The sequence below is a fragment of the Phalacrocorax aristotelis genome, chromosome 1 (assembly GCF_949628215.1).
Source record: "Phalacrocorax aristotelis chromosome 1, bGulAri2.1, whole genome shotgun sequence".
NCBI classification, from domain to species: Eukaryota; Metazoa; Chordata; class Aves; order Suliformes; family Phalacrocoracidae; genus Phalacrocorax; species Phalacrocorax aristotelis.
The window spans coordinates 133,218,869-133,237,859 of record NC_134276.1 but is presented as its reverse complement, the minus strand read 5'-3'; the positions used below and the strand labels follow the sequence as shown (position 1 = coordinate 133,237,859).

The window sequence follows — 18,991 nt, the reverse complement described above, 5'->3', positions numbered from 1 at the left end:
CTCAGCATTACAATATAGAACTTTGAGAACAAGAAATTTAGGAGTCAGATTTCACCCACCTTCCTCCTTGAAACTACACAGAATACAGGCATGCAAAATGAGGAGGTAGTCAAACTAAAGGCAAGTCGGATGAGGTTAGGAGAGAGAACCTTTCTGCTTTCCTTCCACACAGTGTTAGGCAGCTGCAGACAGAGTTGACAGTAGGGATGGTAGAAGCAGTACTCTATTTACAATAAGATCAAGGTTGTGTCATCCCATAGCTAGACCTGTGGTATACAACTGAGCAGTGCTGAGGCACAACTGCAACAATAGGAGTATCTGAGCCTCTTCATGCCAGCTGGATGCACTTCCATCACCACAAAGAGCATGGACTATCTCTGTCAGAATTGAGCTATATCAATTCTCAAGGAGAGGTGGGCGGGAGGGTTTAAGGTCTTTCCAAGATGGAATTCAAGGTCAAGGTTGATCTTAAGGTTACTCTGCCTGAGCTATGACTGAAAGAATGGAGAGGAAGAGTTTAGAATTTAAAGATGGGAATCTGTTCTTATTGGCCCAATATTAAGGGAAACAGACTGTCTTTCTAGCAGCACCTATGAGTTATAAAGCAGACTACCAAAATAAATGCAATATGGTTTCATAAATATTATTATAGCTCTTAAACTGAATAAAATTTAAGAAATTTAGTCAAAACTAAGATTTTAGTAATATTAAACGCTTATTGGTACCACTTAAATTTGAAAGAGGGAAGTATTGATTGTTTCAGCTACATAGTTTCACCCTTTTGTGCAGCAACTTCAAAAAAAAAAAAAAAAACAACCAAGCATATCTTGGCCTGTTTGTAGGCTCCCAGTTCAGTCCAAGATGAAAATACACTGCAAGCCAGGTCAGTTATTATCTGCCATTCTTAGCAACTTAGGAGGCAACAATGACTTGACCTGACCTTGAGAGGAGCTGGAAGGGAACATCTTTGTTCATCCAGACGACTCCCCTGGAAATAGAAAGTCACAGACAGTGAATCCTACATTTCAACATGTCTGTTCCACTTACCCTCTGTGTCCTTCTCCATATCCCAAATATGCATATTTTGTCTGCCTCTGTATAATCTTCTATTTTATGCAAGTTTGGAATAATCAGAAGGAGTAAAGCTAGAACTTGGCCAGTCCCCTAGTTTGGCATTAGAACTGAAAAGCCCCCCACTTTACTTCTCTTAAAAAGCAGAAAGCTGGAAGAAATCAAAAGCAATCTCCCAAACTTATTTTCTTACTTAATTCTCTAATCTATTCTCGCTACTTTACTTCCCATCCCAATCAATAAAAAAAGGAAGAGGTAAAGAGAGAACGTGGAAGAACAGTATTTCAGACCATTCATTCCTGTTCTACTCTTCCCTCTCCCTTCAAGATACTGTCAGGCAGAGCATTGAGAACCTCAGAGTAGGGTTAAGAGAAGTAACAAACACTTGTTTTGAGGATTAGGGCTGGGTAAGAAGACTTAAGCAGCTTATGTGGCTTGCTTCCATCCACATAAGCAAACAAATCTGTCTCCTAGAGGTAAGACAGAAAATCAGAGCCTCTCTCCATCCAGACATCTGACTAATGCAACAGACTCCTGCAGGCAGTAACGAGCCACATAGCAAAGCCCTGCACATCTGCTTTCCTAGGCACCATTACTGTGAGATGGGTTGGAATGGCAGGGCAAAGCACTACTGGATGCCTAGTTTCTTCCTGAATCAGCAGCTGGCATCCAGACTTGATTATTTTTCTTAAGGCTATTCCACCCTCTGTCTTCTCACCATGGCAAGACTAGCCCATTTCCACCACACTTCTGTAGCAGAAGCACACAGCAGCAGGAAAATTTTAGTGAGGACAGCCCCAACATAAACTGAGCAGAGGCCCAGAACAAAAGAAGCCAAAAAGATATGGCAGCCAACAGGCTCCCATAAAATGATGGCCATTGTCCAAGTGGGCACCAATACAGAAAAAAGAGTAAGAGGCAAAATTTGCCTTGTCAGATAGGAATCTGAATACCAGGATTTAAGTTGCAGCTCTCTCTTATACACAGTACATGAGTATTCAAATACTGCCACCTAAATCTTGTAACTCTCATACCAGAACACAATGCTGAGACTACATTTTTATACACCATCAGTGACTGCTTAATGGAGCAGCTAATCAGGGATTCCACATAGGATAAGCAGCTCTTGACTTTGTTCTGAAAATAAGCAGGATCTAATTTATAACAGCTATGTCTATGCAAGTATTCTATAGTGAAACTAGCTTGTAAACTGGTCTCTGGTAGATACATGTATATCTGAGTGGAGGTGTACAGCAGATATTTAAAAGGCTCATGAGCAAATGTTTGGGGCCAATGCTCCAACCACATAGGGTGAAAAAGTGCTAGAATAGCACCAACATTAACAGTGGGCAATAGCAACACTAAATGGAGGACTAATAATGATCAGGATGCTCCTTGCAGGGGCAAGAAAAGAAAAAGAGAAAAAAGACATCCATTACACATAAAAATAAGGTTATAGAAAAATGAGAAAGCTCATTAAAAGAACCTAAAAATGAGCCATAAAAAAAAGCTAAACCTTCGTGAAATGATGAGGAGCCAGACCTTGAGCTCATGACAAAGGCATAAACCTTCAAAAAACTCTTAAGAAACACCAGAAGTAAACCAGAGTGGCTAAACTCCAGGGTAAGGGAGACTAGCAGTAGATGCATTCTTCATAAGTCTGAAGTTGAGTTCAAACTCAAAGAACAGAAATAACAACAAATTTTAGTTGGTTAATCATAGAAACATAGTAAAGCAAGTAAGGAACAATCTGCAGATAACACAATTAAGAGCAAAGAAATTATTTTCCTTAACTATATTAGGAGAAAGAAGCTTGTCAAAAGGTCTACAGGATGACATAGGATCAAACTATAAAAGCTGAGCTTAAAGAGAGTTACACACACAGCCCCCGCCCCCCCCCCCCCCCCCAAAAAAAAAAATTTTTCTTTACTTGTATTTTCAACAGAGGAGCCTGAACAAATAGCAGCTTAGAAGTATTCTTCATAGAGAAATGTCAGAAGATCTGTTTCAAATTGCAATGTCAGTAGGCAGCAATGACAAAATGAACAACAAATTACCAGGACATGGTAGGTTGTGAAACTGAGATGAAACAGAGGCTGACAAGTGATCTTTGCCTTTTGCAGAGATAGTACTAGCCATTTTGCATTTGGGGAAGTCATAAAGCTGAGAAAGTGGAGTGCATGAAATATAAATGCAAATGGATGTTTTGTTGATGTGATCTGGTCACTTGTAAACCTAGTGTGCTGGAGTTCATAAGGAAGGCTACGTTCTGCAACAGGGGTCTCAGGAACAGTTCTTTGCAGCAAGAAAGTTCTATGCTCTATCTGAATAGGACTGAGACAGGAGACATTCAGGTACAAAGCATCCCCAGCCTTCGGTACAAACCGTGGAAAGTAGCAGCATAAATTTGCTATGCACTGGGAGATTTCTGCACACAGAAATCAAGGTTGGGAAACTGCAATTTTGTAAGTTCTGTCTTCACTTCCTTGGCGTTTCTGGCAGATCTGACAACTGCAACAAGTTTCCAGTTTCAAAGGAGGACCTGGTAGAAGACCAGTATCTCAGACAGGCCTAAAGGAAAACTTCTTGGGCTGCTATAAAGGAGGTGCTGTTTGTGTCAGAGCCTTTTCAGAGAGCAGAGGAACATGCCAGCACGTTCCATGACTCTGCACTGTAAAGGAGGCTGGAAGCAGAACTCATAGGCCTAAATCCACCAACCTCTCCTCTAGAGTGAGGCTTAAGATACTTTTAAAGATCTAATGCAGCCCTGGCCCATAAAGTCCAAAGCTTTATTTTAGAGGGTAAGCAGGACCACAGGGAACTTAGAGCAGAAGCTGCTGAAGTGTCAGAGCATGGGCAGAGCAACTGGTTGATGAGCACTGCCATTCCTCAAAAGGGAGAGACACAAACTACAGCAGTCTCAACCACCTACTAAGACACCCTTCTGGTTTGGCCCAGTTTGGCTTGCAGCACTGCCTTTAAGCAAAGGCTTTCCTTCACTGTCTCCCTGGGTAGCTTAGTGGAGTTAGTATCAATCTGGGAATCTGATATTCCCAGGGAAACACCTGGCCTCAGCAGGATGAAAGAACAGACAGCACAGGAAAAAGCTGTCCAGACCCACAGCTGGGTCCAACATAGTTTAACAATGCTAGGATAACACATGTTTTTTATGGGGAAAGAGCAGTGCCTTGAGGGGACTAATTCAAAATGGACTACTTAGATATAAAATGGGGCACAGGAAAAAAAAAAATACAGAGGTAGTTGTGAGAAAATAAGACTGAAGGATAGGTTGAAACTGTACAAATGCAGAACAGAGGTAGTGAACATCACACCATAAAAAACAAAGGCAGGTAAGTGAAGAGGGGTTGGTTATGCAAGTATGTAAGACCTAAAATATCTGGGTTCATTGGCTGAAATTCAATTTGCTTGCTTTTCAACTGCTTGCACTGCAGAGCTATCTAGGAACAATGTATTCCTAAATGTCCTTAACAAAGTATTTACTGTGACTTCACTAGGTCTGTATGCATAGAACAAAGCAGCCAGTAACCCATTCACTTCAAGTAATTATTAATAAGAGTAAAAAAAAAAAAAGAAAAAGGCAAACTTCATTCCCAGATCTCAGGGACAGGTTTCAGTTTAAAAAGAGAGCACAACTTTACCTGTTAATTGATCACACATAACGGGAAATGGCTATGTTAAGTTTCAGTCAAACAATTATACTCCAATCCAATCACTAAAGTACTCAAAAACTAATTCTGTCCTATAGCTTTGTTGTTGTTATTTTACAGGAAAAATGTCCAAGCCTCCTATTTTGGCTTTTACTCGCTTGATTGCTAATGAAAATCCTATATTTCATTTTCAAGAATAATTCAATAAATCTAAACGATAGCCAGAGACAAATGGAAGGAAAGGGAAAGCAAAAACAAACAAAGAAAGAATAAAGAATTAGTAAAAATATGAAGAAAGATAACAAATAATAGAAACAACTATTCGGGGGGAGTTCTTTTCGAAAACAACTCTCTTCCCTTCTTTCAGAAAATTGCTGTCATACTTAAGCAGCAGTTATTAATCCTCCTAGTGCAAGTGAGATGACAAAACAAGCTAGATTAAAAAAAAAAAAAAAAGAAAAACACAAAAAAAACCAAACCCACCGCTATACAATCTTAACAATGGGCAGCCAAGAAACCAATATAGTTGCAAAATTAGGTGGTCTGTATATGATGGAAATTCTCATCAGCTCCTTCTGCTATATATGTAACTAAAGAGGTCCAAATCCAGTGAGAGCCAGTTTTCATATGGTAAACTGGGAGCTGAGAAACACTGAGAATCTTAAGCAACACAGCCTTCAGTAAGGGACATCTGCTAGTGATTCTTCCTTATACAGACTTCAGAAGGCCTGGAAAGGATTGTCATACCTTTTAACATGTTCTTGAACTGAACAAGAAGCTCTGCACGCTCAAGCTTACTTTGTAGCACAGAGCTAAGGGAGCTAGGCACATTTACAGAGCCTGTTACTCTAAAGCACTGAGCATATACCCCAAACATAGTCTGGGTGTCAGTACAGTGGTTTCAGGGTCTGTGTCTATCTACACATGAATATATAGAAGATATACCTTTACCCCCTCTTTCCCCCACTTCTCCCTTCTAGTCTGCCAAATAGTACTTCAGCCTCATAACTCTGTACTCAGCATTTTGCTGCTACCTTCCACCTCCTCACATTTACAGTCCCACCAAAGTCCTGCACTTCCCTCACATCCAAAATCTGATCACCCAAATTCTAAAAAAAGTAGTTAATTGCTTCTTATAAGTTTAATTCCTGCACATAATAAAAAGCAGGCATTGCGTGCCATGTACATGTTATGTTAGCTCAAAGTTAACCATAGCATTTTTAAGAAAGTGTATTACTCAGAGAAAATATTGGTAGTCTGTAAGGATGCTCTGAGACCAGATAATCTGAAAAATTTAGTTTTAAAGATTTTGGTGTTAGATATATAACATATTATTATACTACTATAGCTTTATTTGGTAGGGCAGGGTTGGTTTTTTTCCCCGTTTTACTTTATTTTAATTTTATAATGTAATAATGCATGTATTTCCATATGAGAATTGAGCCAGGGTCCTCCTTTCTTGTGCAAGTTAAAGACAGTGCCTACAATAGTTATTTATTAAACTGTTTGACCTTGCTGAATGCAGTTATGTTAACATCCCATTAACCACCTGTCATTAGCAGCCGCTACCTAGTGGAAACATAGTTTCGTGAAGAAGATGCCAGAGATACCTAAATGCAGTTTTGATTTTCTCTCAGAATCACACTTCTGCAAAGAACAGACAGGATTACAGCAAATTGTGTCTACTCCTTCCATCATGCTTGTTGGAAAAACACACACAGGAAAATGCTTTTGAAACTGCATTTAAGAGTAGGTATAGCAACTTGGGCCTAGGAGAGCTAAATATTCTGCAAGCCCAAATTAAAGGGTATTGGGAGTAAAGTGACAAGACAAATAGCAGCTGATTATCTGTTTGGCTATGAAAAAAATCAAGAGATCCCAAAGTCTGACAGAATAACTTCTCCTTACCTGCATTTTTTCAATCATCTCAAACAAGTCCACAGTCTGTGAAAAAGAAAAGACAATAGGGAAAAGAATTTAACATTTGCAGATGCTAACGTTATCTTCTGTGGTAACATAGATATTGAAGGAGCCAACAACTCCTTCCATGTTTTGGCACAGAAACTGCTTGCTCACTGAAGACAAGATGGAATCATTCTTCCTTAACTGACAATTCAACTGGGCAAATTGTCTTCAGCTTGCGCTGCAAAATCTTGACCTGGAACCTGATCAGACAGGTATCAGGAATTTCTCTCTTTCAATGGGTCAGACTACTGACTTGATACAGTATAGCATAAGAAATGGTTAAATGAACAAGTTTAGGATTCTCATGGAAGTGGGCAACTATAGGTATAACACAAACATGCACATGAGCATGCTTTCAGTCATTTCTTCTGCTCAGTGTTTCATGGCACATTCCAACCCTGAGCCAGAGGAATGTGGACTGCCTTTACCTTGTTGGGGACAGCAGGAGTGAGAGCACATGGAAAGCCTTGGGTGGGATAGTCTATAACATCACTGAAGCAGCACACCCCCTCCTCAGACTTCCTGCAAGAGACAGGGGCAGCAAGGGGCAGGGGAAGGAAAAAGAAAAACTTCTAACTCTTGAAGAGCGCAAGATGCCAGTACTTCCTTGCAGTGCCTGCTTTGCCTTCTGCTTACTCTTCCTTTCCCCAGACCAATTCTTGCCCACAAGGAACCTGTCATTCCTTATGAGATTCCTTGAGCTGTCTTAGCTTACCACTCACTACCTACAAACATCCTGGATGTAACAGCAAAAAATGTTCTGGCCCCAACTGCTCTGTCTGTGTTCAAACACACTATTTTCCTCAAAACTGTCATGTAAGTGCTGAACAATCTTTTTTGCCAAGTTCATCCTCTATCATAGACTGCAGCAGAATAAAGATGGGTGTCATAGAAAGCTTTGGGATCAGATCCCAAAACTGAACCATATTAAAAGATCTGAAAGTTCTGAAATATCACTGAAATCAGCACATGCAAAGCACAGCCCTAGTTTCCCTAGCCTGGGTATTAGTCTCCAAGACAGGAGCATAACAGTGATGGTGCCAGAACTGAACTGATACACACTACAGGAGAGATGCAGCCATAGTTCTGTGTTGGCACTGCTGGTAAAGCCAGTGTGTGCATTAGATGGGCTTTTGTCTGCATGTCTTCTATTGGAATTATTATTATTACCCCTGCTGGAGCAACAATGTATATAAACAGCAGCAGCACTTGATTTCATAGAGAGAAAACACAAAAACAACACAAAAAATACACTGTAGTTTAAAAGACTTGCCCATTGCATTACGGACAGTCTCACTGCTAGCTGCAGCTCTCCTACTGTTAGCTAATAAACTTTCCATGTCATTCACTGATTTTACTAGCAGTCACAACTGGGGTTTAAGTCATGGTCAATGTCACATAGGTGGAGCTGGGAACAAAGCCCAAGTTTATAATACAACAGACAAGGTTCATCCACTTTGTAACCCAATCATTAATTGTTTGTCATGCGAGGACATAATGCAATCATGAATTGTTATGCTCTAGCTATTAAATGTGTGACTCCTACTGCTTCTATGCTAAGAGATCAGTACCTGTAAGTCACACAGACTCTTGCTTTGAACCCAGCATCTACATTCCCTGTTGTATAGAAGTATAACATATTTCTGTAATCATGAAGCTACACTCTGTTACAAGCTCCAAGAATCTCTATGCCCACCAATTCTCTGACAACTCACAATTTATTTGAGTAGCCCAATGGCATCATGTAACTTCCACGTAGGCTAATCTACTCGAAGTAACATAATGCTTCCATCCCACAGAATCCAAATGAGAGAGATCTGTGTAACATATCTAAAGATTAAATCCATAATATGGATAATAAAATGGGAGGAAAGATGTAGGAGTAAGCCTTGACATCCTCACGTAAGTATCAGAATAGTTAGATGGCAAATGTATTTTAAATTAATATTAATATTATACCAACACATGCTTTACTTCTCATTTTATTCATTTACTTGAAGCATGTTTGGGACCAACAAAATCTATGTCCAAGGAAGTACATGAAAGATTTTCATTGTTTCTTTTAGAAAGCTGAAGATTCAGTTCTGTGAGCTCTAAAAAGGTAATACCTTAATTTGTTCAGAAACTAGCCATCTCCAGAGAAGTGTAACAGTAGAACTTTTGTGCAACTGGATGCCCTAGGGCCTTGTTGCATACTACAGTGTATTCCTTTGGCTGTCACTGGTTTGAATCCTGAAGCATTCCATGAAGAGTAAAATACACACCTGCATCATGAAAATCTGGCAGTTCCTACATAAGGTCAGTGTGGCCAGTCCTGCCCCTATCCTCTCACCATAAATTCATTTCTACGCTTTGGACTGAGCCGAGTGCTCTATGCAGCAACTGCTCTGTAACATTCGCTCTTAGTATAGTTTTATTGTCAAAATGTCTCCAGCAGATGCCAAAATCACCAGTCTTCTACATTTAGAGATGTTCTCAGTTCTGTAAGTATCCCAGATTAAGAATGTGCTGAAGGACTTCAAAAAGAAGAACGCCATAATGACTTAGATTTTGTTAACTTTTACAAAATATCACAAAAATTTGGGGTTATTGTAACTACTGCTTGAAAGTCCATTTGTGAATTTTGAACTTCTGAAATGAAAAGCGCTAAGCTTTCTCTACAGAAAGAGAACATACTTCTTTTCAAATTGGAACTTCAAACTCTTTGACCACAAAAAAGCAGAATATCAGCCTGAAAAACAAAAGCAATTCTGCAGACCTGGAGAGGAATATGTAATACTTGCTGAAGCTTTATTTTTAGGAAATGGCAACAAGGGGAAGCAAAGTGCCTAGACAATGCTAAAGACTAAACTAGGATTTTACTAGTGACAGTCACCAGTGCATTAATTTCAAGCAGGTAGCCAAACTAAAAGTAGGCACTGCTGATACACTGCTAAAGACTCCACTCTTAATTCTGAAACAGTGCAACAAGCACCTGTTTGCAGACCTCTAAGCCACCATCTCCACACACATGACTCTCCTCATGCCCTGTATTCCCATCTGGCAGCATCCTCTGCTATTTCAGTCCTGGGACCTCTCTATACAGCTCTCTCAAAATCATTCCCATCTGCTATAGCTGAGACAGTCAAATAACCAAGTCAATGCAAGTATTTGTTCTGAGAAAAACACAAATTAGCCTTGACATATTTCATATAGCCTTTCATCCACCTTTTGTAAGTATTCCAGAGGCAAAGGGGATTTGTTGTGCTCTGAAGAGACAAGTGCCCCAAATCCTCCAGTAACGATTTTCCTGAAAGCTCACAGGGAAGCAGGTGTACAGCTATTGTAAAAACCTCTGCTAATCTGGAAGCCTTCTAGTAGGAGAAACAATAAGGCACAATTTGCAGCTGATTATGGAACAACAGTACAATAACTGGCATCCCAGCCTAATGAGTGTATTCTTGCAACGAGACACCAATATGCCCTTGAAATCACTCACTAGAAGGGACAGGCAATTTAGAAGAACTGAAGATAATCTGAAACAAGAACAGGCCTGAAACGTTCATAAGGAAAATTCTGGGCACCACTTCCCCGAGCAACAACTTCTGCTCTTTCACTCCCTTGTTTCTCCCTTAGAGAGGCATATTTGCTCTACCAAATAAGATTTTTAGGTGTTCAGTGGAGACAGCTGAAAACATGACATGAAAAGCCTTACTCTGCTAATACCAGCATGCATAGAAACTACAGCTTTGAATTTTGCTAAAACACAGATTCCTAAAATTCACGGAAAGGAATTACCAAAAGAGAACTAGGAAAAGGAAGCAACTACTACAAATGAGATGCAGTTTGCTGTCAGCTGGTCACAAACTTTTCTGCCCATAGACCCCAACTCCTAGTTAGGAACCTGACTTCCAGCTGCACTCCCCGTTCTGGCTGCTGGGGAGCTCCTGCCCCTCCCGTGGGAGGCACTGCTCCAACATGTGGGCAATGCCTGCTCCCTGCTCAGGGCTTCCTCTGTCTCTTCTTGCACCAACAAAAAGGGTGGGCAGGGTACCGAAAAGGCCCGGAGAACCCAGCCAGCTCTTACTCCTCACCTTTCTCCTATCCTGCAGGAGAAAGGAGAACTACCGAGGGAAAATAATCTCGCCACGCATCCGCACTCCCACCTCCTCAAAAGTCCAAACTGGAGAACTCATCCACCCCGAACGGCAGGAAAAAAGCAAGCAGGAGTCACTCGCGCCCTCTCTTTCCCCTCAGCCGGAGAAGGACCCGCCAGCCTCACTTGGCCGCCTCCTCCAGACCAGAACCAGGCCCGGGGACGGAGGAAGGGACGGAAGGACCGCAGCCACTCGGCTGCGCGCCGCTCCACTGCAGCGGGGCCGGCCCCAAGCCGGACCTACCGGGCTGGGGCACAACCACCGCTTATCACCGCCTCCCCGGTCTTTCAGACAACCCCCGAGGGATCATCCTCCTGCTCCCACGACGCGACCGCCGCCGGGGGCGGGAAGTGACCGCCTCCAGCCGGCCCCTGGCCCATCCCCAGGCTGCTGGGGGAACGGCGAGGCTGCCCGGCACCGGTACCACTAAATACCCTCCGCAGACTCCGGCAGGGAAGCCGTGCTCCCGGGAAAGCATGCCGGCCTGCTCCGCTGAGTCAGCTCCCGGCTTCCCTCCTCGGGTGCCTTCTCTCCTCCTGCCTCGCCATGGCCAAGGGCACAGGCTCCCTCCCGGCTCCCGCACTCACCCCTCCTCTTCCTCCCGAGCTGAGCTTCAAAGGAGAGACAGCAAAGGACACCTCACAGCTGGGACCAGGCCCCGGTCACGCCACGCCGGGGCGGGCACGGGGAAGGACAGGAGGAGAAGAAGGAGAGGTGGAGGAAGATGAGACAACGGGGGATGGGGTGATGACTTCTGTCCCTTCTCTGCTGTAGAAGATCAGTTTCCCTTAGATTCCCCCTTTCTGGGGATCCATAGATGGTGCACAGCCTGCAGGAGCACTCTGCTGGGACAGCTGAGCTGGGGAAGCTGTACTGAGTGTTGTCAGTGATGGTAAGACAAGCAGCATTGGACAAGAACAGCAGAGAGGTGCCTCATTCAACTCTGCTGCAGAGTAAGATTTCCCCAAGCTCTCAGTATTCAGTGCAAAAGTGAGCATAAAGGTAATCCTCCGCAGCTTCCCATTTTCTTTAAGGGAAGATCTTAGTCTTAGATGCCAAACCCGCTAGCCTTTTGTATTTGGAACTGATGTATACCAAGTACTACAGAGATTTGGCTCTATGTCTCCCATATGAAATAGCTCACTGACCTGGCATGTAAGCTATTCTCTAGGGAAGCTAAAATTTTGAGTGGTCAGAAATCCCTTAACCACATGTATTTGCATTCACTCATCAATGGGTCAGCACTCCTGCTAAAAACTGAGGATGTGAACATTGCAAGAGTATGCATGTATTTGTGTTTAAGTAAGAACACAGAGCTTTCCTGGACACTTTTATTTTTCCCTGTGATTCCCAATTTCATTCCACAGGATGATGTAGTGTTTTCTCTTTACATCAGGACCTACAAAGTCAGCAGCTTATGCCAAGCATCAGCCTCAAAATGGGTTTGTTCTAACTCATGAAAGGGACAGTAGGAAACACAGAATGAGAGACAGAACTTGGCAGAGGAACCAGAGAGCTAGGAAAAGGTGCAAAGGAAGAGTGAATGCAGAATTCAGCGAGACCAGGCAGAAATTATTAGCTAGCTGATATAGATGGGCAAAAAGAAAAATAGAGGAAGCAAGCAGCTACATCAAAGTTGTAGGGATAAGAGTGCAGTAATTTCATCCTAATGCTTCCTATAAATTCTTCTCATGAAAAGCCTGTATAGAAATTATGGGGGTTCAAGGGTCTGTGGGTGTAAGGGTGAAAAGAGGTGTAAGGAGTAAGGAATCAATGAAGGTAAGTGACGACTTTGAATGGATGAAGAGAGGATCCACTTGCTGTTTTTAGGAACTTGCATGGAGGCCAGGAATTTCCATTTCCTCTTGTCTGTCTCTTTTTTTTTTTTCCTAGCAGATCTGGTGCTGGAGTATGGGCTAACTCATACTGCCCGCTTCCTCACTCCAACCCAAATGCCTCTCAGACATGTCCAGGGCACTGAATACAGCAGCTGTTCTCTGCACAAGCAGTTCCCACTCATTCACCTGAATCTCTGAGCGGAGATGTGACTGGGCCAAGGCAAAGAGCCAAGTTTGCCACTTCTGCTGCATCCAGGAAGGAGGAAGAGACATTATTCTCTGCTGCTAGAGAAGGCTGCCAGCAGTAACTACTGCCCTCCCCCATCCCAGGGTCATTATCAGCAGCAATAGCAAGCCTGGCCGTGGTGAAAGCAGAATATACAGAGAGGCCCAGGTCTTTCTGCCATTCTTCAGCAGCTTGCCACTGCAGACAAGAGCCAACTTTGTTCACAAACAAAACCACACTGGGCTCAGCTTTCATTTAACTGTCTCAGAGCTTTACTTAACCTCCTATGCAACTCCAGTTGTGTACAAGACCCTCAAGACCCACCAGCAAACAATTATTAAATACCACAATTACTGTTCTAAGTAGCCACCTTTAGCAATAATCATATGAATAAATCCCTAAATCCCTTCCACATGTAAGCAAATCACAGGCCTCCTTTCCCCTGACTATTCCTCAACTTATATTCAGGCTAACAATTGTTACTATTTACACAGCTGATGCAACAATATCACCTCATATAAGCCTTTAGTTGTATTCAGTAGATTCAGTTCCTTCTGACATGCCCATTCTCATATGACTGATTCTATGTACTTATAGTCTCACATTGTAATCTATATATTTGTCTATATTTGCATAGATCATTGTGCATTTTATAGTTACTGTGTGTTTTAGGGACTGGTACACAAGTTTCTGTTCTTTCAGGTATCCTTGTAGGTATGTTAATATATGTGTTATATTGATGTCTATACCTTTTGCTATGTATTCTCCCAGTTTTTGTTAACAGAATTTTCTCATTCATATTACTGCATTAGCATTTTATCTTACTCACATAGGAAAAGCCTGTTAGCTGTAACACAGAAACTGATGCCTGCAATTTCATTATTTGAGTCATTGTAAGAACATCAGAAGCTCCACAGAAGCTGCGCAGTACCACATAAACACAGCAGCATATCCTTCAACAGTAAACTCTTCAGGGCAGAAACTGTATTTTTTAATGTATTACTACAATATTACAGTCAGTCATCACAAACTCATAGATGCACCCACAGAAACATACATGTTTTCACATCAGCTGTTTCCACAGATCTATGTACTCAGCTTTTAAATATAGTACTGAGTGTGCACAGACCGCACCTCCCACTGCCCACTTGGCCTCATCACGTTATGCCAAAGGTTGACAGAATCAGGGTGGGATTCCTTTGAGTCTGGACAGACCCTCTTTCATGCCCCTCAGTTTGTCTTATTTCCTACACAGATATCTGCTCTCCCCACGTCCACTGTGTCTCTTTCTCCCTTGCCAACTGCTTCTCTACACAATGCAGAATAGCACAGTCTTTTAAAAAGCATACAGCCACTTTCCCTGCTGAGGCTGAAACTGCCCCAAGGTCCATCCATTACACAATGCCACACAAGCAGCAGAGAAGATCTGGATCAACCCTCCCCCGGCTGCCTTTGCTCCCATTCCTTCTAGATGCAAAATATATTTAATTGGCATTGCAGGCAAGATGTGAATAAAAACAGCTAAGCTGTTCATCCCCTACCTGAGCAAGGATCTCTCATCCCCAGCTAGTGAGCGGATGGAGACAGGAACCCAGCTGCTCTCCTTTCCTTGCACTATCAATTATTCACGTAGGTTGCCTCGTCCTCCCTCCCACCCTCTCTCCCTCCCACCCTCTCTCTCTCCCCCCCTCTTTCCCTCTTCCGCTGCCCCCACCTGCAGATGAATGGAGAGCAAGCAGGTTGCTGCTGTTATACTTGAAACTAGAGATCATTGTCGATGGAACAGCCAGCCTGTGGAGCAGCTGGGCTCTTATGTAGAGAAGCTTGGTCCTAGGGGAAGGGGTCAGACAGGCAGCTCCATAGGTGGAGCATAAACAGCTCTGTACCCCCATGTCTTGCTCGCAGCACTTCTAATCCCAGACCTGCAGGGATGACCTTTAAAAATGAGAGGGTTTTTTTTCCCACAGAAAAGCACATATTTTTAGTCCTCCCAAGTGTAATGATGGTTATTTGGTGACAGTGAACTGGGTTATGTGGATTCATGTGTATAGATCAGCGTAGGAAGTGAAAGTAGCAGACTGGAAAAATATGAACTGACTTAGTCCCATAGCAAAGGCACTAAAAGAGGATAATCTGAGGGGTCAGGATGACATGGTATCTTCTCGAAATGCTTTTGGTAATCACAAGTTATGAGACTGACCCGTGGATTGGAATGATTGTTTGGTCACAATTTTTGTAGCTAATTAAAAAATTTCCTATGCAGTACCAGTCTTAGGCAATGGTAAATGAGTTCTGGCAGACCTAGGTGAAGGCCTTTAAAGCATTTTGCCTTTGTAGAGGGCTACTATGTACAACTGGGTGAGTGCTTTAAATCTGTCTCAGTGTAAAATTAGGTTTAATCCTCAGGCCGAATTAACCATTCCATTTTGCACTGGAGTAACTCAGCCTGACTCATTCTGGTCCCATCAGTCTGCTGGGGTAACCTCCTACTAGGTCATCTCTATCATCACAGTAATTTCTTCTGTTAATTCTTGCCATGACCATAGCCATGGCAGGGGTACCACAAAGACAAAAAAAAAAAAAAAAAAAGCATCCTAGTTTGCTCAAACAGTAGGTCATAATTGGATTTTCTGCCCTATTTAACTTTTCCCATATTTTGAAAAAATATCTGCAGGAATTTTACCAGAAGTAGTAAAGAGTTTCCTGAAATTAGATTAAAAACGAAGTACCTAATAAAATATTTTTGGTATTGCAACCTCAGTTGTGAGTAAGACTCCTGAAAATCAGCAACTGTTTTTAAGAGGATACTGTGGTTGTTTGTATCTACAATTTTTAAAATTATGTTCTTGTTTTCAAAACTTCATAGATCAAGGTTTGTCAAGCTTTTTTCCACAATTATGCAGGCTGGAAATGCTTATTTAAAAAAATGCCAGCACTTTTGTTTTCACATGAGCATGGGAACCAACAAGTTCTATAGATGGAACAGCAACCAATTTCCTATGGATTTGGCTTGTGTAGTTTTTCCAGGTCTAAGAATACTGACTGATTCTGCTGGAGCACTTACAAGACCCTTCTCTTGTGCTCAATCTTTCATGAGGTTCACTTTGCAACCTCTCCCCATTTTGGGACATTTAGGGGAATTTTTTTCCTGGCTGACCTTTTTAATTAAGTTTATAGGAACCTTTTACCTGAGATAAGAAAACAAATTCTTTTTGAGGTAATTCAAAGACAGATCAAAGAGATAATCATCAAATTATCAAAACATAATTTTGAGAAAATTATCAAATGAACAAATTATCCTTGAGACCTCGATCCCCTAATTTTGGTAGAACATAATCAACTATTCCAGAGGTTACTAAGGGTAATGGTGTACAGACACACCCACACGGACTGTCTAGAATATGTTTTGTTTCCAGAAAAGTAGTCTAAGAACAAAGTATGGTAAAGCTCATTAAAAGTACGAAAACTGGCATTGTAAATATTAGAAAAGCGGTCATTTTTGGCTTTTCAGTAAAGAGCAGATAGTGATATCTTTATATCTGTTTATAGATATAGGAGCATAAGTTCATGCATTTTATTCTGAATAGTAGGCTCATACTGGACTTATTGTGTCACTGTTCTGGTATCTTACAATTTTAAATTAGTATTATTTATAAACTGATTAATAAAATTATAACAGCCTGCCATTTCTACAAGCCTTTAAATCACCCTCAGATTTTAAACTGACTGGGTCTTCACATTTATCTATAAAGAATCTAGAATAAATTTTTACAATATATGTACTAATACTTCACACTTCCTTGCCACCTTTATCTGAAGATCTCACAATAAGTTACTGATATCGGTTCCCATTATTACTACTATTCCACATATGGATAAACAGACACAAAGAGACTAACCCTCACTGTTACCCAGGGGCAGGAAAAGGAAACAGAGCGTGGAGTCTGTCAGCACAGTTGCATAAACAGCTTGAGACACCTGCATACCACACTGACACCACGACAGTCCCTCTTGGAACAGCCAGCTGATCTGGGGAACATCCTGAATTGCTGGTGCAATGAAGGGGACTGGAATAAGTGGCATGAGATAGAAATAAGATAGGGCAAGACTTTTTTTTTGCAAGCAACGGTATTTTAAACCGGCCCATGAAACTGCATCATCAGTCTCCTGGCAGAGCCCCTAGATAACAACTCACTTTATTTTCAAGCTTTGAGCAAAGTTGCCTGCTAGTAGAACTTAATGAGAAATATATACTAATTTATCTGACTGTCAGTACTGTATGAACTGGGGACGCTTTTGGCAGTATAACTCTGGATTCCTCTCATCCTCTGGAGGATCCTCTGGATCCCTGTCAACAGGGAAAATTGATACGGACAGAAATGATGGAATTACTTGCTAATTTTAGGGATGACTGGGATGGCCATGATTCAGAAAAGAGGAAGCAGCTCCTCCACAGAAGTGACTTCTAGGTTCTCACATATGTGCACAGCAGAAGGACAAGAGGTAACATACAGGTTGCAACAAGGAAAATTTCAGCTATATGTAAGGAAAAATAGGTTCCTTCTATGAAGGTACTGGGAAGAAGTGCCAAGAGAGCCTGAGTAGCTCCATTCTTGGAGATCTTCAGAAGATGTATGGACAAGGCCCTGAGCAACTGGTTCTAGCTCTGAAGTTGTCCATTTTGTGCAGGGTAGTTGACCTAAATGAGACTTTTCCGTCCTGACTTATCTGTGATTTTACTCACTGCATGTTAGAAGACCTGTAACATGAAATGTTCAGAAGCTCAAAGTTCATAGTTTCAGTATGAAATGTAACAGCTTCAAGCTCTGCAGTATCAGAACATAACCAAGTTGAAACACTTCAACACCAGTTTCCACCCAGAAGTTACCAAGTTCTCTAATAATTTAGCAGGTAAATATTTTCTTCGCATATGTGAGAGCACTCTGAAAATCAGAGAGAGTTTGAAGCATCCAGCAAGTCTTTCCCAAAAGTATATCTCAGGTGCTCAACAAGAGGATAACTCAGGCAGACAGAAAACATGAGATGCGAGGACAGGTCTAGTAGAGGAAGGCACTCTAATAAGGCTGTATTTTGCAAACAGTGGTGCATTATCTATATAATAATAATGCCTAAGAGAAAGGACTTAGTTCCTGGGCTTCATAATTGGCTTTAACTGATAATTTTTAAAAAGAAAAACTTTATTTATACTCTCAATCAGCTCAGTCCCTCAAAAGCAATAACATATGGATATACAAAGCCAGTTCATGTCCATGAATTACATGTGAAATCACAGCAGAGAAGTAAAAGGATTTCCAGGGTCATTATAAACAGGAGGATGGACAGACTTTTTTGACAGCAGAGAGGCAAGTCATTAGAGTAAGGAAAGGCTGAAGAACACATAGGTGAAGATACAGGCCTTGCCTGGGTTGGGTCAACAAGTTTAACAGTTTGCAGCAATGAAATGGGATTCAAACAAGGGAAATAATGATGGTCTAATCCAAACAGAAGGACAGGGTGCACACACAAAGTTTTTGTGCTGTGTATGTACCCACAAGTTTCCAAACTGGCACTGGGACTGCTAGAAAGATACACAGGATGGGGAAGAAGGGAGGTCAGACCTGGGGGGATATAGTGTGTGTGAGGACAACAGGGAATGCCTGTATGGAAAGGTAATCAGATTAGTTTCTTTTTCAGAATTAGGGATAAAGTTGCTCTTAATTACTGTGAACCAGCTGGGATTATTCTCCACAAATTTGTCCTGTCGGTCTGAAACTCTGAAGGGAGCAGAAGGGGTTAAAGCAGCCTGCCGTACAAGATGCCAGGCCACCTCAGGCTGGGGAATCCCTGACTGTAGGATACCATCAGCCCAGAGCCCCCGCCTCTGCCTGGGGTCCCCTCCTTTTGGTGGGTCCCTGGGAAATGAGAAAGATGCTGCGGTGCCTTTAAGAGCAGGAGCAGCTGCTTATTAGTGTGGACAGCACGATCTACTGCGGTGCAGAGCAGAGAGCATCTGCAAACCGCTGTGCCCTAAAAATGTTAGCGAAACCCAACAGGACATATACCCCGAGGTACGAAAGTTCACTTATA

At 42.0% G+C, this 18,991-nt stretch overlaps 1 protein-coding gene across 39 annotated transcripts in view; it reads right to left on the bottom strand.

Annotated features, from left to right (window-relative positions):
• LOC142064237 (rap1 GTPase-activating protein 1-like) overlaps positions 1-18,991 on the bottom strand; it is a 94,750-nt gene that overhangs the window by 56,329 nt on the left and 19,430 nt on the right. For 18 of the 39 annotated variants that reach the window (XR_012663058.1, XR_012663059.1, XR_012663062.1 and 15 more), the window contains exons 2-4: positions 7,133-7,226; positions 6,648-6,683; positions 941-988 (exon numbers count right to left, since the gene is read on the bottom strand). The exons of 1 other annotated variant lie outside the window; for it this stretch is intronic. Coding sequence is in view for 31 of the 38 variants with exons in the window: in XM_075109010.1 (XP_074965111.1) it covers positions 941-988; positions 6,648-6,683; positions 7,133-7,226 (178 nt within the window). In the remaining 7 variants the exon portion in view is untranslated. 20 more of the 39 variants (XM_075108937.1, XM_075108982.1, XM_075109136.1 and 17 more) reach the window with 12 other exon arrangements.